The following is a 26,461-nucleotide window of genomic DNA, read 5'->3' on the forward strand; positions in this document are numbered from 1 at the left end:
CAGAGCTATTTGCTTTCACAGACCATTATGAAAATGGTTTCTAGGAAGCATTTAGGCTTTTCTTTTTCTCTCATGAATTCCCAAGAAGCATTCTTCCCCTGAGAGCACAAAGCTTGCACTCTGAGCAGATTGTGGTATTTTACTTAGATGTTTCAATTGTACTGAACTGCCTGAAGAGAGAACACTAAAATGATACTGAATAATCTGAGCAGAGAACACAGAAATGAATGTGAAAGATTTTATACTGTTTGGAACACTTGCACCCCTTATTTCCCTTAAATAAAGTTGTTATACAGCATTATAGCAGGTTTGGAGTGAGCAGGTTTCCAGAGAAACTGGCATCTTTTTGTGCTCTTCTAACTCTTTCCTTCAGATGGGTTCAAGATTTCTTCCTAATTGTTCAGCTCTCTAAAAAGCCAGTAAAGCAGTCTGACACAGTTCAGATCACAGACTGAGCAGTGACCTGCTTAAAGCTCTAACTTGCTCACTCTTTCCTGCTGAGCACATAAAAGTGCATTTACTGCACAGAGCTGCACCAAACTGCCAAATTATCCCATCTTCGTTCCCTTCACCATCTGATAGCTTCTTGTTTGAAACCAGATTTCTTAAATCCCTGGTATGGAGGGCTGTAGTTATCCTGAGGAGCAGCACACACACTCCACATGCAGCTGTGACCCTTCCCACCAACAGGCAGGACAAATATCACAGGGTTTCAGAGATTCCAGGTGGCAGCAGCAATTTTTTCACCCACTAATTCCACTTTGCCACAGGAAAAACAGTTAAGGACTAGACAGAACACGAAAAAAATATGCAGGAATACAGAGGTTGGGTGCAGGATTTTTTCTATACTCTACATGTGGTCCAAATCAATCTGCAAATAATCCCACTTCTGCATTCAGGCTTCAGGTTGAGAGGACAATCAAAAATGACAGGTTCTGACCTGGAGGAAGCTTCCTTTCCTTTACCAGCACTCCAAATGTTTGGGCTGCCTGAAACTTCTCAGGAAAGAGGTGTTAAGACTGAAGCTTTTTAAAACAATGTAAAAAGGGGAGTCATAGGAGGAAGTTCTGACACACAGAAGTCCTTATGGACTCAGTTTGCTATTCCACCCTTAACAACTATGTGTCATTAGGTTCAGCCAACTTTGAGAACAGACTTTAGGACAGAATAAACTATTTCAGCCAGAAGGGACCGACAGCAACCACCCTGTCCAGCTGCTGAACTCCTTCAGGGCTGACACAAGCTGAAGCATCTTGATAAAGCCATTATCCAAATGCCTCGATCATCAGACAGAGATCAGCAGCTCTTTCTCCACCTTCCCTCCCCAGGAAGCTGCAGGGAGCAATGAGGTCCCCCCTCAGCCTCCTTTCCTCCAAATGAATCAAGCCCAAAGTCCCCCACATTTCAAGACTCTGATGCAGAGTTAATATCCACTTCCACTCCATCCAGAACTTCACAGAAATATGAATTCTGAGGCAAAACTTCATTCTTAAGAGGAGCAGCACAGGCACTCACAGGTATCTTCAGGGCCCCAAGGAAGCTGATGGCTGATGTCCCATGCCTTCCTTCCCCAGTGCTGGAGCTCAGTGACACGCTGCAGTTCTCACTGTCAGTGAGTAAATGCTGCATCTCTGCATCCTGCAATGTCCCCCAGCAACAGATGAGAGAGAGAGAGAAAAACAAAGAAACAAAGTATGCATCAAGAAACCAAACAGTTCCAAAGTAATTTTTAAAAACAAGCACCTACTTTATCACAGACAGTTACAGCTTCTAAAAACGTCTTGGTGTGGATACCCAGAGTATACAGAGAGAGCAGAGGCTATATTCAGAATATCAGGTGATATCTGGTTGCTTCTGTCTGAGAGTATACAGTCCATAATAGAATCAAGTTTCTGTTCTACTGAAGAACAGCTTCAAGTTTCAAAACCCCTACATATTAAGAGTATGTTCATACGTGGGATAAAAGAGTTTCCAATCTTTCCTCACCCCATTACATAAATGTGGTCAAATTAAAGCTGACAAGCTACTGAGTCCTACAACATTGTGTACAAGAAATTTCTACAAGGATACATTTCTGTATAAAACCATCTATTATCTTTTTTTCTGGACCAATATTGGTCCTGTTTTTCAGACTCTGTAACATCATCTCACTGACTGATCCAAGTACAGGCCATCTTCCCACATTAATTATGGACAGTGAGTGCTTTCATGTTAAGCAATCACGTTTTTTTCGAATCTGTTCCATTTGAGCATTACAACCCCCAAATTATAAAAGCCTGGAGATCACCAGTACTGCCTAAGTTGTGAATTCTGAGTTCTTTTCTAGTACTAGGAAGGATTTTATTCCAAGAATTCCATTGGATGCTAAGAATACTTGTGGAGCAAGTTACCACTCTGCAAGAACAAGCCATCCCAGTGTAGCCAGGAGGGTTTATGTTATTTTTAATCCTCTACCAGACTGAAGTGAACTCTCAGAATAGAACTGGAAATTTACATCTTACAGCTGTACACAGAAAAAAAAATCAGGTATAAATAGACATCAATATTTCTTTTCCAGCTTAGAAAAAGAATGGGATGTAGCTATCCTCACTTTCACCTGCTTGCTGACAGGCTTTACCAAGCTGTGTACTTTTCCTAGTTATGTATTCTACACACTGTCTTCTTTCTCCTAATTCTTCAGCATCTGAACAAAGCCTCAGTGAAGAATTAAGCCTCCAATATATATTTGACTGTAGGCTAGAAAGGCTATAGCAGCAGACTGTTCCATTTGCAGTGCTTATTGCAAAGATGAAAACTTTGATTAATATTTGCTAAGCTGATGGAAAAAAGGAAAAAAAGTAAGTGCTGGAAAAATTCAATTCTGCTATTTTACACTCAATGATTCTAAATAAATTCCATTTTTAAAGAACATCATTTAGGAGAGAGCACCAGGGAACCATCTGGACACCTGAAGTCAGACATTCAGCACAGCTGAATGCCGTGCAGCATCTGAAATTCTAGATGTGAGTGTTAGATGGGGATGCAGACTTACAGAAGGCCAGTGTCTGGGCTCAGGTGATAAAGCGTTAACCAGAAGACAGAAAAAAGACCTAGGGACCTTTGGCCCTGTAAACCTGTGTCATGGCCCAGGAATACCTCCATCATCAAAAAAAACTATTTGTCTTCTGAATTACTGGAGCATCTTCAAAATTTAACAGCACCAATTCCAACCATAAGCTATTAAAATTTTTTAAAAAATGAGAGAGAGAGAGAGGGGAAAAAGAGGGAAAAAGAGGGAAAAAGGGAGGATTTAAGCAGTAAAGCTCCCCACTGGATTCTAGATGGTGCTGACTATCTCGTGCACAATCAGCACAGCTAACTCATCCAGGACTGTCTGAGGCAACACTGCTCATTTCTCAGACAAGCAGCCCTAAAACTGTTCTAGGAGAGTGGGTAAATATTGCACTAGAGGTGACCCAAGTCCAAATAACTTATTTAAACTCATGCTGGAAACTTTTGTCAATGATTTGGGGGGGTTTGATGCCGCACACAGCTAAAGGATAAATAAACCCAGCAGCTTGTGCTTGGCAGAGGTGATATTGTACAGCCTTGCCAGCTTGTCTCAGAGCATGATTAGGCATATGGCACACTCTTGATCTCTGGGGAAGGATTTATTTATCCCACAATTTTATGTCACTTTTAAGAGGCCAACCTAACATAAGCAACAATGAAGGCACAGAGGTATTCAGGTCACGCAGCCAAAACCACGTTCTGCTTTCAATCACTGCAGATCCTGAGTATTTGCTTCCTTTTTACAGTAATTGCAGAGGTCAATGAAAACCCAGTAAAAGCTGCCATCCCAGTGTGCTTGGAGACCAACCCATAAATGCAAAACATCTGCTGTTTGTACAGGCTCAAAAGCTGACTGTGAAAATCAGCTCCAAATAACTGCAACACAACCGCTGTAAAAACGGGGAGATGTTCAGCTTGGCTCTAAGAGGAAAAAAGATGTTCTTCTATCAGTGGCAGAAAATCAGGAAGCCCCAAAGAGTGACAAAGAAAGGATTTTAATGATTTTATTAGTTTCTTTTTAAACCTTGTTAAGACTCTGTATTACAAACACACCCCAGCTGGCGGGGTGGGATATTCCCAGGATTGCCAACAATTCCCCCAGGATCATTGTCCCTGTTGTCCCTGTGTCCTGCTCCCAAGAGACACCAGTCAGTGGGACAGGGGGACATTTTCCTCACTCTTTTCTAGGGAGACCCTTCACAGGGTGGCAGCAGAGGCAGCAGCAGAGTTAATCAGGAAATCTCTGCCTGCTGATTTGGTGATTTACGTGTGGTTTTTTAGCTTTGTCATGATGATTTAGAATCACAGATTGGTTGGGGTTGGAAGGGAGTTGAAGATCATCCAATTCCAACCCCTTTCCACTATCCCAGATTGCTCCAAACCTTATCTAGCCTGGCCTTGGACACTTCCAGGGATGGGACAGCCACAGCTTCTCTGGGCCACTTGTTCAAGTGCCTCACCACCCTTTCTTCTATAAATTTAAAAGTGTTTCTTCCATAAATTCCATCTTATCTAAAGGCACCTGCTGATATTCTTACATCTCCCATTACCTTCCAGCTGGTTGTGAAATACCACTGACAAATGGTTTCTGGGCTGGAGATTGTTGTTGGGCAGCTCAAAACAAAAATAATAAACTCAGAACAGAGGGGGTTTAAGCTATATTAAAGTGTTTCCCTAGGAAAAATTTCAAAACTTCTTTACCAACACTGATTATTCCACTCTGTGAATGCTCATTATTATTCTATGAGCAAAGGATAAAGAGAACAGGAAGTTTCTATTTTCCTGGAAAAGTCTGAAAGAAGTTGAAAAAAAAAAAAAAGTTATCCTCTCAGGATACAACATGCCAAGTGTACTGAATACAAACACAAAATCTCAAATGGAAAATTTCAGCTCATGTCCATCACAAGATAAAATGGTTTTCTGCCCACAAAATGGGCAAGTCCAGAATTCATTTTCTAGTGAGAAATAGCAACCCTTATGGTTACAAGTTTTTAAGCAAGATTTCTGCAAATAATTGAGTATATTTAGAACTCTCCATCTCCACATACAATCTTGTAAGTACAGAGAGCTTTTGAAAGGAAAAGGGAGAGAAGTGAGACTGCAAGGACAGGACACAATATACATAATTTAAATATTTCAAGTGGGCTGTCTTTAAAGTATTTTGCAGTGCATTACTTTTGATGGAATTGTGTCAAGATCACCAAAAAATAAAAAAGATCAATTGAGCAAGCACTGCCATCTCCTATAGCTCAGTTTGAATTATTTATGGCAGGTAATGCTTTGTTCCCCCATCTGAAGTTACATTTGTGTGTGAAGATGAAGCAGATTTCTGCATCATAAAAAGAGGAGCAATCTTTGCAAACAGAAATGGTTTCATGTGAGCCATAAGAATGTTTTACAGCAGCATTTCATATTTTACCTGAGGTTTGCCATTTTCCTTAGCATTTAAGGTCGGCATCTGGATTCTGCACCGAGAGGCGCCATTCAGGAAGGTTTTAGAACTCTAAAAAAAGGAAAACAAATAAACTTTATATTTTTGCTGCCTTTTTTTTTTTTTTTTTCCTTAAGGATGACATTAGTGTCAATCATCTCTCTGGCAAAATTTTTTTGTGCACTGTAACATAAAGATAACCCCAACTGGAGCATCTTTAATTTGGTGACCGTGCGGTTTGAGATTTTCAAGTTCTTACACAGACCTGTGGCAATGGACATAACATGCACTCACAAACTGATCTGAAGGTTTATTTCACACTGGTTTTTATACAGAAGAAGCTGAATTCAGAGCATACTCATGCCCCTCTCAACATCTTTAGCAGCTTTTTTCTCTACTGAACTTACTGACATTGCAAACTAATTTTTCTCTTAAGCAGATGATTGCAGCAGCAACTACAGAAGTTGATTTGTTTCATGAAAACCTTGATTTTTTTCACTTTCCTAATGCCTTTAAGAGAAAAGTTCATCCCTTTAGTTTATGTTCTGTAACACTATATTCTTTTAGCCCATAAATGCACTGTGTTCTTGTGGTCAGGAGTACTGATGAGCAGTCTGAGCACCTCCAACGAGTTCCAGAAGAAAAAATGAGACAAAAAGCTCCATTTTAGAGACCAGGTGGACTTGCTTTTTATCCTTATTTATTAACAAGTACATTCCTGTGTCAGCTCACACCAAACTGCATTCACTGGAAAACACCATTCTGAGATCTTTAGTCTAAAAAGATTTACCAGGGACATTCAGATTTGTCTGCTGCACTGAATATACAGCCCTAAAGGAGGTTTGCAGTCAGGTGTGGAAATCCTATTGCTAAGTCCAAAAGAAGCACTGTGTATTCCTCAGGGATGAGATGCTGAAGTGTCTAATCACACAGTGGATGTCATATTGAAAAAAACCCAACAAGACAGAACAATAAACTCCCCACAAACTGCCCCAAATAACCCCCTCCTCAAGCTCACCACCACAAATAAAAAAAGAACGTGAATCCTCACTGAACAATCCAGCTCAAAATCAATCACAGGGTAATTCTTCCCCCCTTCAAAAAATCCAGAGTATGTATTTCAACATCTTTTAGACAAACTGCCCTTCATCAATCAAATCCTTCTAAGAAAAAAAAAAAATACTTTTGAGGATGAACTGTGGTATTTCTGCAGATCAGTATAGAGATGAGGCAAAAGCAGTCTTGGACACGCATTCCTCAAAATAAACCAACAACACTTGAGCCCCCAGGGTCTGATAAAACAGATTTTTAAGTTTTATCTTACAGAAAATCTGTCTCTTGTCAAAAATGTGATTTACAAGAATCCAGGGGGAAGAAAAGCCATCACCTAGAGACAAGTCATCTACATTTTTCAGCAGCAGCTCAGCAGAGAAAAAAATGAATGATTTTTTCATTTGACTGCCAAAAAATAAGGTCTACTGTAGTAAGGAGAAAATGTATAGGGAAAAGGACTAGACTGAGAGGCTGCACATTTAATACTTAAGACTTCTTCCTCCTTTGCAGGAGATAAAAATTGTAGCATGGTAATTTTTAAATGCACAAGCACTTTGGAAGCAGAGTTTAAGGGAGGGAAGTTTTCTGGGAATGCAAAGACAAAGGAAGTTCCTAGAGTACAAAGGCAGGTTTGTATGAACATGATTTAACCATGGGGAAAAAAAAGACAGAGGGAGAAAAGATGAGAAGTAATAAAACCAGTTCTAAATCACATTTCCCAAAGAGGGGGGAAAAAAAATTTAAATCCTCTTTTTAACTTTCATAAAGAAAGTGCAGCAATTCTGAATAAAGCCCATTGACTTCTCACTTCCATTTGTCATAAGTACAGCCCTTCAAAAAGTCAAGATTAAGCCTCCAATGCCAGCATTTAAAAGCACTTTATTGTCCTCAAGTATTTATTTGAAAACAAATTTCAGACGGGTAAATCAGAGCCAAGATGAATTCAGGCAAATGAAGCAGAGCCCAGGAAACCAGAGAATAAAGAGAAAGAACCACACGCTCAAGGCTCTGTGCCTGACTCTCCATCTGTGGTTTTGGAGAACTCAATGAAATCAGATTACTCACCACTGCAAACTCTGTGGAAATATTGGGCTCACGACCATGCTGCAAATAAACAGTAGACTAAATTCATCCAAGACAGTGACATCACACAGAGAGGACCCTGATCTCTGAATCTTAATATAAACCTTAAGTCCTTCCCTCGTGCTGAGCATTTATTTTAGTGGTGCTTAAATTTAACTGGCCTCATTCTTGCACAATGAGATTTAGTTTTTAGCAGCAGCCAGCAGAGCTGCCTGCACCTACCCAGGACATCTGGCCAAAATTACCTGCCATAGCCTTATGAGAAAAGCAAGGGTGTACTTTAAATGCTGCAATAAAAAAGATTTCTAACTATCTGCAAGAGCACACAAGGTTGTTCAGGTTGTTACCGGAATGACTGAATGAAAAAAAAAAAGGATGGAAAGTATTTTACAGGCGCCAAATTCTATCCCTTGTATGAAATATCCACAGACAAAATATTTGGTCTTATTTTACTACACAAACCTCTCTTCAATTCCACTCACTTTTCTTTACAGACAGAAACTGTCATCACCATACCTACACCTGGACATCTTGAACTCTTACCTAATGAATTTCTCTAATTTCTAAGGCCACATTTCTGTGGTGAACAGAAGCAGTGAGCCCCTTCCACAAGGGCTTAGAACCCTCACAGACCACTCAGGACTGAAGTACCTGAGCAATTCCAATGACATAAAGCTCTTCCCAGGACAAGGCAAATCTCAGCCTGAGAAGGGTCCAAGGCAAGTGGGGAAGCTCTGTCAGAAACTCCTCCCAGATTTCCAGATGTGAAATGGGAATAGGGAAGGAAGAAATTATGTCTTTTGCTCTTCAGAGAGAGGTTTCCAGGGAAACAGAAGATGAAATGCATCTCACACAGAGAGAGTGAGCCTGAAGCAGTGACCCTGCTGCTGTACTAGTGAAGACTGAGTCAAATGCTCCTCCTTTTCTGCAACCGGGGGAAATAGCTCCTAAAATACTAAATTTTTGTTAAAAAATATCATGGTAAATTGATATTCCATGTCAGAATTCTCCACACCAGCTTACTGAGAGATATGAGCAACATACTGTGCAGAGCCCTTTAGTTATGCTTTCCAGTTAAAGTGTACTTGAAACAAATAAATATTTATTTCCATAAGGTTAACTGGATATTCTGTAAAAACAACACTCTGAACTGCATAAAAGCTAAGGAAAATGGGACTCTTAAGAGCAGGCAATGAGAGTCACTTAAAACCCTCTCACACTTTTACAGAAGTTACTTCTAAGAAATGAAAGAGAAATAAATGAAGAATACAGAGCACAGTGTGAGCCCACCTTTGTCTCACAGGAATAAACTAAGAATAGCAGTTTCACAGACCATCAGAAGCATTCAGAAGCTTTATCAGAAGTGCTTCATATGAAGACAAAAAAAACCATTAAAGTAAAGAAGAGAGGACAGAGACTAGAAAAGTTGCCTTCAGTACCTATTCAACAGCATTTAAAATGTAAAACTCCACCAATCTGAAAATATTAGGTGGTAAAAAAGAGCAACCAACCCTGTACAATCTACCTTTGAGACTGGCAAAGAAAATGCACGTGTACAGACAATTTCCACATGGGATTCCCTTGGGAACTGTCACCAACAGCTCTGATTTGCCCTCAGACATGAGAAACCTCATGGCCTGCTCTGGCAATCCCCTCTACTATTCCAAAAAAATACTTGGAAATGTGGCAGACCTGATTGCCCAAGAGCTCCTGGGAGCCTGGAGCAAGAACTGCCCCAGATTTTGGCTGCTGTAGAGACAAACACAGAGCAGAGTCTCAGGGAACATGAAACAAGATCAACCTGTGACCACAATCCTGAACAAAACTGGGCCAGGAATGACATTCTGTTATGAGAAGTTAAACACAGCTGGTCTTCTTAATGCTCTCTTTGTTGTCTTTCCTTGCTTTTTACTTTTCTCCAATTCCATTTGGATTGCCTTCCTCTTCTTGGGTTCACAGCTTCACAAGGCAGAAAATCTCACACAGTAACTCGGGATTTCCTAGGGAAATCTTTCCATCACTGACACAACTTTCCAAAATACTTAATTCTGAGCAAACAAAACACTCTACAAAGATACTGAGGAAGACTGATGAAAAGTAAAAAAACTCAAGAAAAAAAAAAACACAACCAAAAACAAACAAACAGAAAAAGAAGAGATGAACAGTTTCTACTTGGTTTACTGTAAGATCAACTGTTCCAAAACTTTAGTTAGAACAAATTAATTCACCTCCCTCTTGATTCATTAGCTTTGAGAGAAAATAAGCTTCTGGTTTACCAGTGAAGCACAGAAGACCAACCATTGCCTCAAGCACAGGAAGAGATACAACAGCCTGGCACAAAGAGCCACACAGACAATCTGATTTACAGAACCATCTTAATAAATGGGTTTATTAGGAGGCAAAAATAAAAAAAAAAAATGCATTTACTTACAGTGGATGGTGTGCAGGAGCAACTGACATCTTTAGGATCTGAAATAAAATACCACACACAGCTAATAGTGAAAACAAGCCTTAGAAAGATCTCTTAAAACACTTTTAAATAGTGTAACCTACTGAGAATAAAGAATAAACTGACAGTACAGATAAAAAGTGCTAGTCTGGCAGTCCAGCTAGTTACAGAATAATGGTTCTGTCAAAATTTACTTCCTAAAACAGGACAGTTCCAGTAAAACAAGCATTTGCATCTCTGAGTCTGTAGAGGGACAGGATGGGGCATTCCTCTTTAATTTCTAATCTAAAATGTCAAAACCTGCTCCATCAGCTGCCTCCTGTAATTCACAGCACAGAGGATGGATGGCAGCACAGAATATGCCCTGCAGCCAGGTGGGTCCTTCTGCTAAGGTACACTTAAACCATTTATCAACACAGGGAGCTAAGGACAGGACAGTGAGCTAAATTCTGAAGTGTCACTCTGTCAGGGGAGCTGGGGAGGGGTCTGGGGCACAAACCAGATGAGGAACAGCTGAGGGGGCTCAGCCTGGAGAAAAGGAGGGTCAGGAGTGTTTTACTTCTCTCTATAATTCCCTGAACAGGAGAGGACAGCCAGGGGGGTCGGGCTCTGCTCCCAAGGCACAGGGACAGGAGGAGAGGGAACAGCCTCAAGCTGGGCCAGGGGAGGCTCAGCTTGGCCAGCAGCAGGAATTTCTCCACTGAAAGGATTGTTAAATACTAGAAGAGGCTACCCCAGGGATGTGGTGGAGTGCCCATCCCTGGAGGTGTCCAAGGAAGGCCTGGAGATGGCACTCAGAGCTCTGGGCTGGGGACAAGGTGGGTGTCAGCCAAAGTTGGACTTTATGACCTTGGAGGGCTTTTCCAACATCCAAGAGTCTGTGACTCTGACTGGAAAAGCTCTCTGAAGGCACACAGGCTCCTTCCACCAAAGGAAAGTAAAACAAAATTCTAAGTACAGGCACAGCTTGAGGAACAGGAGCCCTCCATGGCTGTATCCCACTGAAACACTCACGTTCAATGAGGAACAGGAAACAAACAACCCCCATGAGAGCCACGATGACCCCAGGCACCACAAAGGAGAGACCCCAGCACGTGGACACCCAGTAAGCAGCAATCAAGGATCCCAAGATATTCCCCACGGAAGTGTGTGAATTCCAGACTCCCATGATCAAACCTCTCCTGCATTAATAAAAAACAAAACACACAAACGTTCAGTGTGAGCATTAATTTGATACACTTTTGTATCAAAATGGCTGTGCATCTGTGGTGTCAGTGAAAGCTATCTTCTGGTTCTTTATCTGATCTTTTTTTCATGTTACAATCTCCATTTGGTAATTTTAAGGCACCTAAATATTAATAAATGTTGTGAATACCCTGTGCATGACAGAATTTATCCTGCACTTACTGGCATTTAAGAACACCACTAGGGCTGGCATATTTCTGGATATTTTCTTTGATTAAAACAAATATGATGATGCTGTGCAGCTTGTGGACACCGAGTTTGATGCTTTTGGGAATAAAAATCCTCCTGCAAAGACACTGCACTGATAATCTAAAGCTTGCAGGATGGGGCATTCCTCTTTCATTTTTAATCTAAAATGTCAAAACCTGCTCCATCAGCTCCATCAGACTTGTCATGCAGAAGGAAACTGTACAGGATATGTGGAGCAAAATCAGTATTTTCTGATGCCATTCTGGACTTGCTGGGCTCTGGTAGAAGATGACACCTGCACAAGCTTGGCTAAAACACACATCAGGGTCCTGCCTGCCTGGAAATCCCAGATTAGAGCTCCTGCACATCAGCTCCATCTGAGCTAAGGTAAAGCACAAAAATCCCACTGAAGTCATGACAGCAGGGATTTTTTTTTCCCGTTTTAAGTTATGGGAAAACTGCCTTGCCCTCAGCAGGACTTCACCTGGAGCAGCCTAACCTGAACAAACCTGAATCTTTTCCACAGCCTGAAGACAAGATCTAAGTCTGCTCATGCTCCATGGAATTACAGCAGAATGAAAACAAGTCATTGACATTTAAACCAGAGCCCTACTCACCACCCCACTGTGTGGCATCCTAAAAGTAAAGGATGCTCCTTTTGCACAAAGCAAAGCCTGAATAAATGTATTTATTTTTGTGCAGACTCCTCAGTCTTGTTCAGTAATATATGACAGCTACCATTCTCTGCGTTTCCTAATGGAAAACTAATTTGAGGCTAGACATTTTTAACTATGCTGTGGTTTATATAGAAATCAAATACTGAATTCTTCTCTGGAACTGATTAACAATAATGCTCTACAGATACAAAGCATGATACCACAGTAGCATTATTATATGCTACATGCATCAACCATTATCAGAGCCAGAGCTTTAGCATGCAGCTCTTGCAAAATGTATGGAAAATTACTGTATGTGACAAAATAAACGTCATGAGTAATCTCTGTGCAGGATTAAGATTTAAAAAAAAGAAAATCAAGCAGATGATTTAAGGAAGGTGATAAAAGGTTAAATCAGTTGCCATACGTATCTTAGCTTCTAAATTTTCAAGTTTATGCAAGTGTGTTAGAAAAAAAGACATTAAACAAATGCATTTTTTACAGTTCTGCCCTGACAACTGTTTTGAAACACAAATGAAAACACAGGAAAATTCACATTCAAATGGCATAATAACAGCCTTTACTAAGAGCAGTTTTAGACTGTTTATATTTGCAAGAATTATTCTAATACAATTCTGAAATAATTCATCTGAAAAAGAGCTACCACAGAACACTGTTTTGACATGAGGGAGACAGTTTCAAACCCATATATGAATTAAGCAGCATAAGAAAGGAAGCTCCTCTCAAAATTCTAACTGCTTTGTTTCCTCTCATAAAAACCCCAACAAACCCACAGAAGCCTAAGAAAGAAATTTAAATAAACTATAATATCACAGCCCAGAATGTATTGATCTGTACTTCCAAACCTTTGGGTTATGTATCATTTACCTTCCTTTTCCAAACCAGTTGCCAATACATGTCACGACACTTGGCCAGCCAGTGGTCTGCACCAACCCATTAGCTATCTGAAAATAAATAACAAAATAATAAATAAACATGTCCTGTCATTAACCAGGCTCCTGCACAATTCCTGCACTGGGAAAAGGAAGTCTACACAAATGCTTTGAATTCAGAAAATTCGTTTGGGGGGGTTTTGAAAGCATTTTTTCCCCCCAGGAATAAACAAGGTACAAAGTTTTTTGTAGAGATTCTTCCCTCTACCTACATCTCTATAATTAATTTCTGATTTAAGTCACAGAATAGTGTCATTCAGTCACATGTTTACCAAAAATCACATTGCTCTGAGCTGAACAGAGAAGTGAATTCCTCACACTCAAGCAGCAGCATAACACTTATCTCAACTTGAGCATATGGCAAAGCATGTTTGCAATCAAATAAAGCAGAAAAAAAAGACAACTTTAGAGGGGATTGGATAACTTTAAAATGCTTAACAGACATCTGTAAATAAATTGAGAGGAGGAATTTATTATATTCAGGGTGAAGTAAGAAGTATTTCAGCCTCCACATTGCACAGAACTTTAACTCATCTCAACTCCTAAGAAGCTCCCCCTCTCCAATTGCACCATAACACAAATATCACAATACAAAATCTCACCTGTACAACGAGCATTTGAACATGCAACAAAAACCAACCTCACTCCACCCAACAAAAACCAGTGGGGCTGGTGGTGTGAGACCATCCTTGGAGTTACAGGGCTCACTGACCACATCCCACAGGACAGATCACCCCTGAAGGAGGTATTTCTGTCCTGGGAAACACCTGATCCCAGAGGGCTGGGGCAGTGACAGACTGGTGACAGGGTGACAGAAGTGCTGTGCCCAGGTTAGTACCTCTGCATGTCACCTTGCTCACTGCCATGCAGAGGTACCAGAGGTGACAGTGTTATTGCAACAACACAAAAAGCAGCAGCACAAGGTGCAAACCCATCCAAAATGGCCCCAGTGCCAACCCCTACCCTGGTCCTGACCTAAATTCCATTTCAGGCCAACGGTAAAAATTCTTGTGACACCTGATCAGAGCTCTGAAAAATCCCCCACTGTGAATCTTGTTACATAAGCTGCCTGTTCCCAGCCACACCAGTGTGGGAGATTGTTCATCATTAGCAGTGTAAATGGAATTTTCCTGCAGAGAAAGCCAGGATGTGTCACTCAGGTCTTGGCAGACTGACAGAAGTAAACACATTTGTTTTAAAACTCACTCAACATTTAAGCTTGCAAAGATTTGATTACTGATTTGACACAGAGTGAAACACATTAATCTGCTTTCAAAGAGTTCTTCCACTAAAAAAAAAAAAAACAAAACACCATTTTCCAAAAATAAAGCCTGAGGTTATCCACTCTATCACTTCTGCCTGTCATCAAAAAGATATTCCAGCATTAACATCCTCCCACCCAACCACTCATCACTGTGTGCAAGTGAGCAAGTGAAAAACCCTCAGTATTACCCTAAACAGCACCATGGGAGGAACTCTGTGTCTGAATTAACACTGTGCCTACCTGGGCCATTATGTAAAACCACAGATTATGCACATTATAGAAATAACCCAATCCAAACATTGCAGTGAAGAGTCCACTGGCCAGCATCCCCCCTGTCAGATAGTACCGGATGGGCAGCCGCTCTCCGATGAGTCCACTTGGAACAGGGGAGCAAAAAAAGAGAAAAGCCATCATTAAAAATGAGATCACACCCCCAAAAAGCCTGCACAAATGAAGAAGATTTTCTGTTGTTTAATTCTGGTTGAGGAGAAACTCTACTGGTAACTGCTGGCTGCCTTGGCAGCGGCAAAAGAGCAATTTTTAGCACTTGACAAGGGAAAAAAAAAACCCAACACAAAAACACTTCAAGTTCATTAATTGCTAAATTCTGACATCTGCACAACCATCTTTCAGGGAGATACTCATCTGGAGCACATTCAAAGTCATTTACTTACAGAGTCATTTTCTAAATTATGTGTCTCCAGCCATTTGAAGTGAGACTTGTCTCCGTTGCTAACAATTCAAGTGATGAAGGTTCTGACTTTAGTCAATAAAAAGAATCATCTCCCAACAGCAGCTAAGACTGCACACTTTAAAATGGGTTTGGGATTATTTTTAGGAGGTGTCCGCTCCCATTCTTTGACTAAAGAAAGCCACAACAATCATTTTAACCCAATCAGTACAATTTGGAAACTGGAGATTGATTGATTGATTTACATTCTAGATGAAAAAAAAGACAGGCTAGACATTAATCTGGAAAATATTCCTGCACAAGGCAGTCAAGACTGGTGCAGGTAAAAAGCTTTCTATGTATCAGAGATTGACACCACTGGGGCTCAGAATCATGCTGGGTTTTGTTTTTTTTTCCTCTCAGCAATCAATTTCTCACTCTCCATCAGAAACTCTGCAGTAGGAAAGCACAATATTACAGCAGTCACACAGCCTTATAAATAAACAGTAAAGAGAGTTGAGTTTTACCTTAAATACATTCCAACTGCATATGCACACAAAAATGAGTAATCCAGCGCTCCCAGTAGCTGTTTGTAGTTGCTCTTATCTAAGAATAATTTTCAAAACAAATGATCACTTTAAATGTACTAATTACTTCCCAATCCTTTTTACATATAACAAGTAAAAATGTCAGTGAATGTGAACTGACATTCAATTTTCAATAGGCACATTTAAACTTCAGTAAACATTTTGCCAATGTTTCATTTAACAAAAAAAATACCCTTCTGCCTCTAACATACTAGGAAAATACTGGCAGGCTCACCCTAAACTCTACCTTATTTAAAGCAGCATTTTGGAAGAGAAGAAACATCAGTTGTTAGCAAGGTGCCCTTTTCTTATAAGGCCTTAGGCAAAAGAAAATCCAAAATCCAATTAAACAGACTTGATTCAAAGTGGAGAGATGAGTTGCAAAAGCACAAGGTCCTAACAGTCAAAATGGCTAAAAAACAAAAAAATCCATCATGTTTAAAAGAGAGGCTTTTAAACAAACAGCTTATTTTTTTTTTAATGGGTAAAGCCTTTTGCATTTCATTTGACAAAGCACAGAGGAATTCTTAAAAAAACCCCACAGTTCTGCCCTGAAGAGCAAACAACCATAATCACACAAAAATGGGAACTGCAGACAGGATGGAGGGAGCAAAGGAGCTCCACCCTGATGGAATCAACCGGCTCTCAAGGGACCTGAGCTCATTCCCAGACAATTCATGTATTTATTTGCAATAAATTGCCACAACTGCTATTGACTTTGAGCACAAAGTCACAGACAAAAAAGCAAATTCCTTCCTTCAGGGTTACTCCCAGCTTTGCCAGAAAAACACCTGAAAGAACAAGTCCAGAGTGCCTTTCCAAAGGGGCAGCTTGGCAATAATGTCCATGGAAAAAGGATGACATTTGGGCTGAAAAGCCTCCATTAAAAAAGTCAATCAATATTTCAGACAAACCAACTCAATCCCCCCTTGCTCAAGGGACAAGAAACACTCTCCAGGTTTAAGTGCATCCCACAAGAGGGATTGAATTTTTTTCAGCAGACCCTGCAGCAGGAGTTAATACACTGGATTTTGTCCACAGAAACCCCAGAGCTCAGATCTTTAATTATCTTTGAAGAGAGCAGGACTTTTTTTTTTTTTAATTGCTAATTAAAGACTAATTAGAATGTATGGCTTCACAGACTGGGGTGGACTGGCACATTGACAGAATGGACTAATCTGTTTCACTGATGTTTCTGGTAGCAATAAAAGTGGCATGGAATGATTCAAAGTCTCATTTAAAGTCAAATACGATTAAATTAAGATTTAATTGTTCAGTAGGCAAATATTTTTTCTTATTCAAGTGAAAGGCCAGGTTCATAAACTATCCAGTAAGTTGTCAAGTCTCTCCTGCAATAAAGTCTCCCCTTTTTCTTCATTAAAATGGAGAGAAAAATATTCCTTCAGGCAGACAAGGACTCTGAAAAGTTCCAATTTAGATAAGCACCAAGTAATTTCACTTAAAAGATTGCTTGAATTAAACAAGCAGAAAATGATAATGACTGATTCTATCCTTCATCCTTTTTTCCTAAATAGACATGCTAAAGAAAAAACCCATTTTTCACTGAAAACTGACCTACTGAAACCATCTCTTAGCTATAACAAGGAAAATAATATCATTTGTTTAAGTGATTTTAGTAGCAAAAAATTGTAAGGTAAGTCACAACTTCACTTTCTGTGGAGAAATCAGTGAGGACATGGAAAACAAACTCCTTCCATGCACATGTGAAGAAATAGCTAGAAGCAAATAATCTATTCATTAATATCAGCTCACTACTAGGAAAGAAAAATACAAAACCAAAAAAAAAACCCTGAGCCTTACCAAATGGCTCCCATCCACACTGAGAGGCATTAAATGGCTTTTTGACAGGCTGGATCTGGGCAGCATATTCTTTGTAGGAGTCAAGCTCAACTTGACTTGCACAATGCTTATGCAGCTCTCCCTGAAACAGAAATAAAAATGAAAAAAAAAAAAAAGACGTTTGAAAATGGAAAATTCACTTGCAAGCTGGGGACTGATAACTCTGCTACAACAAGAAATTTAACAATTCCAGATTTATATGTACCTCTGTGAAACCTACCCAAATCAGTAAAACTGCTGGCCCTTATTAAGAGCTTGGCATTTTGCTGGGTGAAGACATCATTACATGAGAGAGTAATGACATGGTTAGAAAAAACATTCTCCAGTGAACTGGTGTTTCTCACAGTGAAAATCTTTGAAATTCTGCAGTAGCCCAGTGTTACTCATCAGTTTTATACAATGCAGCACTGGGGGATTTGGTTTGTGTTTGGCAAGTTATGAACACTAAAGATTAAAGTAACAAACCCAGAATCAGAGAATTTGTGTCATCAGCTTCACTTGAACAGCTACAAGGGTACAGACAACAATGACTATGATGCTCAACAGTACTGGAAACACTCTTGGAAATGCCAGTGGAATGCTCAACTCATCACTCGTGAGCAACTTTTCTCAACCATTAGAATATATACCTCTCAAATATCTCAAATTAAATTAGTTCACATGAATTAAGTGTAGGCACAGCTGTTTCCAGCCCAAACCCCACACTTACATGCAGTATTCTAGGTGTGGTCTCACTACAGTTTATCCAGCAAATATCACTGTGTGCCAGCTTTATCAGTCTTTCATCTTGAAGGCATTTCAAGTTAAAATTTAACCCTGACTTTCACAACAGGATACACTGAAAATGACGATGATGTCCGTGTCTGACACGAGCAGGAGGATGTTTAAACAAGGACACCACCTCTCTTACCTTCACTATACTGATAGGTTTCCTTGATAGATGGAAGCTGGCATACAGCAGGAAAGTGAGAGAGAAAATAAAAGCTCTGTACCTATGATATAAAAGAAAAAAAAAACCCTGAAAATTATTTCATTTTGATTTTCTTTGAGCGCCAAGTTACACAGAATCATTACACAAATCATTGATAATACTGGAATAGTGGAAGAGAATTTTTTTGTGTTGTCCAGCAGCCTGGAGAACCACCCTCCCTGTCACACTGTTTCCCATCTGCTCTGATGGGGCCTTGGGAGGGAGCCTGGTGGCAAATGGGACAAGCAGGAAAATGTGGAAGTGCCCTGAGCCCCAGAGCCGAGCTGCCTGGTGTGCAACCCTCCTTTGGGGGCTATTAAACATCAGCTCAAAATTATTAAACATCAGCTGAACAAACGGATAGTCAGATTCCACATCTCCCTGTCTCATTGGGTTTTGTGGTATTGCTAGGATGTGAGTGATGGCTCTTTTAGTTGTTTGGATAATTCCTTCTTCTCTTACTGTTTTTAGGATTTTACTTTACTTTTGCCCTCCTCTAACAACAGAAATCAGTCATTTCCAGAGATGGACAATGGGACTGACACTGGAACACATGGACAGAATTGAGCAGCTTTGGGATTGGGAAGGAATTCTCCTTTGTGCTTCACTGGGATCCTTGGGTCTTTCTCCTACAGTTCAGCTGAATTTAAAGGGCATCTTTATTACACTGTCACTCCAAGCATTAAATAAAGATAGTAATCTGATCTATCTAGTCTCTAGCTGTAGTTTCAGTTGTTTAAGGAGAGCATTTTGTGGATTTGTGCTTTCCAAAGTACCCAAAGTGTATCTATCTACTGGCTCCTTTTAGCCTTGATCTTAAAATTAACATCTGTAAATCTAAGTATATACATACATACAAATATCATATATACATACAAATATCTGATATCACACTGCCTACTACAGGCCCTGATTTTTAATTAGCCTTTTTCAATAATTTTTTGCCTGATGAACTTTTACATGACCAGGGTCTTGTTTTGTAATTCTGGCATATTCACAGGAAGGAGTCATCCCACAAGCAGCTATTCACCCTCATGACTGAAAACACCCTCACAAGGGATAAAACTGAAATTACTTTGCTTCTGCTGCTCAACTAGCAAAAATGTCATAAAATGGCTCAGATGGAAAGTGCTTGGTCTTTCATTTGTTATTTTTCTATTATTCACAAACAACTGACTCAGTATTTTATCTCAGGAAGCACAGGAACTGATGCCATAAAACTTCCAGGATTAGTTTTCCTAAAGCGAGGAAGATTTGATTTTTGTTTGGTTTTGCTGAGGGGCTTTGCTGGGTTTTATTTTTTTTAATACTGCAGTTGCAAGAACTAAACCCGTAATTGTACAAGTCTGTATCAACCATCAAATTATTGGGGAGAAAATACACTTCTGGCTAAGAAAAGAAAGCTAATCTCGAGCACTCCTCCCACCTAGGATCTTAAAAATGCAATTCATTCTTTTAAATACATACAGAAAAGGACAAAAGCCTTTATTCTCTAGCACACCTGATTAGCAAGTGTTTGTCTGGGTTTCACAGAAAAACATCTCCCTTTTTAAATGTCAGCAATATTTATTTATTATACCACTGGATATATGTTCTTCCTGTATACATTAAGCAATGAAAAAACCAAAAATTCTGAGCAAGGCAACAGACACAAACTCACACTGGCCACAGGAAAGACCACCACCAACCCCTCCAAACTTACCACTGATCTCGTGAGAATGAAGTGATGAAACGAATCCCAGGAGGAAGCTGAGCCATCTACACCACAGCTGGTCCCAGATTTCAGGTGACACAATTCTGTACGTGTGACAGCGTTATTTGTTCTTCTGGAAGTTGGAACAAAGATCCCCCAAACTTTTGGATTCCACAAATGTGGAGTATCTGCTGCTGGGTTGATCTCCTTGCAGGTCTGTTTGGTTTTTTTTCTTCTACCTTCAGTCACTACGTGGCAAATTCTTCCCTCTGCCTTTGTTTACTGCTGGTTTTCAAATAAGAGAAGCTGGTAAGTAAATAGTCTGGTCGAGCTATTGGGATATTTTCTAAACATAACATTTGAATCAGCAATTATCCATTTCAGAGGCAAGTAATTAACATCCCTAATCTTAACATGAAAAACGCAACGGAGATTTTTAAGCCTATATAAATTGCAGCCTTCTCTGATTTTTATAATTCATAATTTATTTTGAGAGCTCGGCATGGTACAAAGCAGTGGAGACACAAAGGAAAGATGCACTCAGAACTTGACCCAAAGCCAGCTTACATCAAAACACTCTGCTTTTGTCTCAGAATGATTACAAATAGGCAACTCCCCAGCTCACAAAGATCTGTTTGAGCACATCAGAAACATTCATGAGCTTGCAATTTGTTCAAAAACGGCTTTAGTGTTTCCAGCCTGGAATGAGAGACTCCTCCAGCTTGAGAGTGGGTGCTGTTAAACAATGCTGCCGGCAAGGCTTGCGACCAGCACTCCCTCTTCCACCCCATTTCCCTGACCCAGTATCAGCACTGCACAAAGCTCCACATGGTCAGAAAGCCTCGGGAAAGGAAAAACCAAGCTTTTTCACCACTGGAGCTCCCTGCAGCAGCACAAGGGAGAAGGCAGGATCACACGCGTGCACAGGGAAGAGGGAGCCTGTGGCAGTTTGGTTTAAACTTGTCACAAAGCCCCTCCTGTTTGTTCCAACATGGGCTGAAGCCCCTTGTCAGTAAAAACCCCCACAATTTATTCCAGGTACTGGAACAGGAACTGGCTGCACTCTTACCTGGCAGCAGCTCAGGCAGCTGCCAAGTCAGGCAAAAGGAGCTTGTAGGCACAAGGTGTGACCACAACCCGTGTGTGCAAACCCAGCCACCCCAGCAGGATGGCAGGGGACACTCCAGGGTCTCCCTCCTGGCAGTCCTGTTCAGTGTCAGCACAAGCTGCTGCCACGCTCCTGACGGGAAGCTGGTAGGATTCAGCATGAGCTCTCCTGGTAAACAACAGGAGGTGAGCCAAAGCAAGAAAGCACAGCTGCCAAATGCACAGCTGGTGTGCACTTGAGAATTTTAGGGGCTGTCACTGGGCAGGCAAAGGTGTGAGACTCTCTCCTCTTGTCTTAACTGCCCCATTTTTCTAACAGAAATCAAAGCTGCTCATCCTCAGCCAGGTAAGTGACCACAAACAGGATCTGCTGTGTCCAAACTGGCAACTTGAAAGCTTCACCACCTGCACAGGCCTTCTCCTGAGGAATAGAGGAACACTACTCCCACTATACATAACTGAGTATCTCACCAAAAGATCAAGGCTCTGCTCCTTTACCCTAACACATTTTTGTCATACCTCTATTTTTTCTACAGTGTCCTGGTGCAGCTTGCCACCTCCCTACCCTAAAAGTGAATTGACTTGCTAATCTCGTTTGGCACGTTCCACCCCCTCCTTGGCCCTGAATCAGATTGTGCAATTAAAAAACCCCATAATCATTCCCACCCAACACGAGTTTCCTACCTCCTCTCTGAGGTTGCAAAGGTTAAAGAAAGTGCAACCCTACCTCCTTCCTCCCCTCTCCCAACTCCAGATAAAGATCCCTGCCTCTCTTGTGTCAGACTCTGTAGCCCTGCAGCCATGGTTCAGCCTGATCCATCAGAAATCCTGCCCTGAAATACAGCTGATCCAACAGAGAATATTAACTCATTCCACGGACACAAAATTGCCACGCAGGATGAATCCATGGCAAGGAGGAGCATAAACACAAGGACTAAAAGCTGGGATTGCCCCTTACAGCCACAGCTGGCTAATAAGGTCAGATATCAAAATCCCAATTTCAAAACAACTATTTCTCATCAGTAATTTGTCTTTGGTTGAAATGAGCTGCAGACAGTTTCAAGTGGGAGAATAAAGGTAAAAACAAAAAGAGGTTGGCACAAGTAGCTCACAGCAGGAGTGAATTTTTCCTCTAGCAGTAATAGACTCATTTCAGGGTTATCCCAAACCCCATTTCCCCTCTCTCCAAACATCAACATTATTTCACCAACCACACCAAATGAGCTGTCACAAATACCTATTGGGAAAAAAAAAGTGAGAAGCCAGCAAAGAACAAACACCTGAGATCAAACACCTCCTTAAACAGCTCTCTTAAAATACAATAGGACAGGGCAATTATCATTATGGCAAAGCAATTGTTTAGCAGGTTACTATTTAACAGCTGGAGTGCAAACAGGAAAGGACTTCACACACCTGACAAAAGGTTTCAGTGGTTAATGGTCACACTAAGTTGCACATTGTGCACCTGCTGCCCAGATCATACTCACACCACCTCCCAGCAGTGTATCCTTAGGATAAATCTCATCACAAGGATCCCAGTCATTTCTCAGCAAAGATTACTGGACTATCAGCAGCACAGACAGAACTGCAGCCTAACTCGACGTGACAGGGGTTGATTTCATGTTATGTACTGCAGGCAGAAACACCTGAGTTCTCATTTACTTGTCAACAACTTGTTTCTGTCTCCACATAATCTCTAAATTCTTCTGATGTTCATACACATTTTATTAACATAAAAATATCCTCTGAATGATGCCTTAAGTTTCAGCTTTCATATTTTCCAGATTCTGTACTTCTTTAGTGTGTAACTCTGAACTTCATACAAAATGTTAGCAAGTTCTCCTCACAGTTTAGTCACACAAAACAATCCTTTTCCAGCCTGAGAACCAAGGATGCCATTGCAGCTTCAGGCCCAAAAAGTCTGATCAGTGAATTGAGGAGAGCAATCTGGGAGGATGGAACTTCATAACCTGAAGCCTTAATCGGACAATTAACCCCAATCTGTAAATTGACCAAAATTTATAAAAGTGTGAAAACTCATGACCCATCATGCATCCTGGGTGTAACCTTGACCAAGCTCTTGTACTGCCCAAGGTGTGTCCTTTGAAGGCCTTTTTAATAAATACCTACTTTATTCCTTTAACTCTGTCTAGCCTCTGTTCTAGGTGGCCTCTCAGGGCATCACACCTAAGCAAAGAAATTTGTGGCAACAAAACTTGCGATAACAGGTTGTAAAGATCACATTTTATTGTACATTAAAGCACATTTTAAATACCAACCTATACTTCAGAAATCACACTAATAGGCTACAACACATAACCAACACTTTACCCATACAATTTTTTTATATTTCAGTTTTACTGATGAAGCCCAAGGACAGCGCCCCATTCAATCACTCAAACCTGTTTTATGTTCTTTCATTTCCAGCAACTATTTCTGCCAAGAGCGAAACCAACCCTCCACTTCCTCCTCCTCCTACAGCAACGTGCAAAGCCACGTTCCCGCATTTACTTTGAAACCGTATTTTACCTTTCAAACTTGGTATTGCTCCTTCGCTGCAGCGGCTGAAGCATTCCTCCCTCCCTATTTCAGGAGAAGAGTCGCTGGTGAGCGGCTTTTTCCCCTGCAAACACGGCAAAGCCTGGCTCAGCTGTGCTGGAGAGGGAAGGTCCCGCCCGGCCTCAGCGCTGCTCCCCCGGGGCTGACATTAATTCCGTGTCTGCAGACACCGGGGAACCAAACCAAACCAAACCCTGCCCGGGGCGTCCTGAAGGGCTCAAAACGCCCTCGCACACACGCGGATCAAATACACATTGTGCTTAACACCCCGGCAGCTCTGCACCTGAGCCACAACCTGCCAAATTCATCATCACTCCGGGGCCTTAAATAGCCGCGTTCCTTCTGTTTAATACAGCGGGGGAAAGGGTTCACCGTGGCTTAGGCACAGAGGAGCACAGCCCCTGTGAGTGAGCTGGTGCCCCGGGACGGGCGGGACCGAGCAGGGCGGCTCCGGCCATCCCAAAGGTCAAGGGCAGCGGGAGCCGAGCCGGGGGAAGGGCAGGCACCGCATTCCCGTAGGACCCACAGGCAGGGCAGGTGTCGGGCTGGGCTCTGTCTCGGATCCCCCCGGGACACCAACCTGCGGTGTCACCCCCGAAACCGAGGAGCGCCTCCCAAACCAGCAGGATGGAGGGGCTCCTGGCAGCGCCCGCCCGTGGAAAAAATAAACGGGAGAAAAGCAGACAAAAGGCGGCGGAGCGGCGGCAGGGTGACAGACCGCCCGGCCGCTCCCCGGCAGCCCCGGCCCCGCCGCTCCCGAGCGGCCCCGCGCCTCAGGGGCCGCCCCCGCTCCGCCCCCGCCGCGGCTCGGCAGGTGCGCGGCCCCGCTCGCACAGCCTACCCTGGGCTGCTGCTCGCCGTGCTGCCGCTGCCTCCTGCCTCCTTCTTCTCCCCTTCCTGCCTGCCAGCCCGCCGAGCCCAGCGGAGCCGAGCCGAGCGGAGCCGAGCGGCCGGGCGCGGCTGCCGATCGCCGCCCGCCGCCGGAGCTGCGCGGCGGGACCCGGCGGCCTCGGCCCCTCCCCGCCGCGGAGGAGGAGCCTGCCAGGGAACCCTTGGCTTCAGGGACGGCAGCGCCGGCAGGTCGGGGAGGTGGGCCCGCTCCTCTGGGGTGCTGTGTGCAGGTCCGGGCTCCTCAGGGCCAGGGGGATGTGGAGCTCCTGGAGCGGGTCTGGTGGAGGCTACGAAGATAAAGGGACTTTCCTCTGTGATGACGAAAGGCTGTGGGAAGGGACTGAAGCATCTCTGTGATGAGGAGAGGCTGTGGGAGCTGAGGCTGTTCAGCCTCGAGAGGAGACAGCTGAGAGGGGACTTCATTAATGTGTATAAATATCTAAAGAAGTGTGCCAAGAGGATGGATCCAGCCTCTGTTTCATTGATGCTCAGCAACAGGATAAGTGGAATGGACAAGAACTGATGCCTAGGAAGTCACCTGAGCAGTGACGGAGCACTAGGACAAACTGTCCAAGAGGGTATGGAGTCGCCCTTAGTGGAGATATTCCTGAACCGTCTGGACACAATCCTGTGCCACATCCACCAGGGAGGTTGGACCTGTGACTCACTGTGGTCCCTTCCAGCCTGACCATTCTGTGACTGTGAACTGCTGCCCCTGGCCTCTGGCAGGACCCCAGCTCACCCCTGTCCTGCGAGAGAGAGAAGGGATGCTCCCTTGTACCTGCTGTCCCCATCTGTCACCCCAGGAGCCTCTCCCACTCCAGGTGCTCCAGAGTGGTGGCTCTGGCTCTGCTCTGCCCAGCATTGCCAGAGGGATCCCCAGGCAGGCAGCCCCAGCCCGGGCAAGTGTGCATAGGTGCTCCCCTGCAGCACTGTCAGGCATACCTGAAGGTATTTCTGGTGCTAAACGTTCACAGATCACACAGCAGATCATCTGAAAGCCCAGGGCTTCATTAAAGAAGAAAGAATGAATTTATTTTAGTTGTCTCCTGGTTTCCTAATCCTGCAGTGTTTCAGAAACCATATATCAAAGGCCAGTTTATTTATGTAAATGCACACTTCATACTGCAGGTTTATTTCTTCATCATGACCACCTCACCAGAGCAAAAATCCCTGTGCTATTTCCTTCATTCAAGACCGAATAGCTGCTAAAATTGCCTGATGGAGATTTATCTGTGTAAGTCTGTGCCTTGTAGAGCACCATGTGCCTGAGAAGCAACTCTCTTAAGGCACTCACTGAAATGTCTAATGTTGTTCTCTTTTCCCTCTTACCTTGCACTGCCTGTGCTGGGAATATCAGTAAAAGAAACTCTGACTCCCAGTGTGATGTTCCTACAGCCCCACATGTCAAACACTTAGACACATGCTCAGCTTTGCTTCATGATCCCAGGGCATCTTTCCTTCACTTTCTCCCAGTCAGTAAAGGAACACTTCACCCTTATTATCACATTTGCAGAATCAGGGTCTCAGAGTTCCATCTGAACCATTGCAAATGCAGGTGGGTGCCGTAAAATCTGCTGCTTTAAAGCTTGTTGGTGGCAGATGTTGGCTCCATCTTTCTTGCTGAGATTTGTAAGTAGTGGATCAGAGATTTTTTAAAAAATAATTTCTCCAAATGCTACAGATGTCCTACTTGGCAAGTTAATGCACTGCTGCTGATTGTCACTCATCTTACCTTCTGAGGAGATGC

General features: G+C 42.3%; 1 protein-coding gene across 1 annotated transcript in view; it reads right to left on the bottom strand.

Moving 5' to 3' along the window:
* Positions 1–23,882, bottom strand: part of SLC37A1 (solute carrier family 37 member 1) — a 34,567-nt gene extending 10,685 nt beyond the window's left edge. Inside the window, exons 1-11 of the mRNA XM_066314123.1 lie at positions 23,791–23,882; positions 20,164–20,439; positions 18,402–18,483; positions 17,453–17,573; positions 15,572–15,650; positions 14,615–14,750; positions 13,046–13,122; positions 11,082–11,248; positions 10,050–10,087; positions 5,471–5,554; positions 1,516–1,638 (exon numbers count right to left, since the gene is read on the bottom strand). Of these exons, the coding sequence (XP_066170220.1) occupies positions 1,516–1,638; positions 5,471–5,554; positions 10,050–10,087; positions 11,082–11,248; positions 13,046–13,122; positions 14,615–14,750; positions 15,572–15,650; positions 17,453–17,573; positions 18,402–18,483; positions 20,164–20,219 (963 nt within the window). The 5' untranslated portion in view covers positions 20,220–20,439; positions 23,791–23,882. The remainder of the gene's footprint in view (positions 1–1,515; positions 1,639–5,470; positions 5,555–10,049; positions 10,088–11,081; positions 11,249–13,045; positions 13,123–14,614; positions 14,751–15,571; positions 15,651–17,452; positions 17,574–18,401; positions 18,484–20,163; positions 20,440–23,790) is intronic.
* Positions 23,883–26,461: the final 2,579 nt, after the last annotated feature.

This window comes from Sylvia atricapilla, chromosome 2 (assembly GCF_009819655.1).
Source record: "Sylvia atricapilla isolate bSylAtr1 chromosome 2, bSylAtr1.pri, whole genome shotgun sequence".
NCBI classification, from domain to species: Eukaryota; Metazoa; Chordata; class Aves; order Passeriformes; family Sylviidae; genus Sylvia; species Sylvia atricapilla.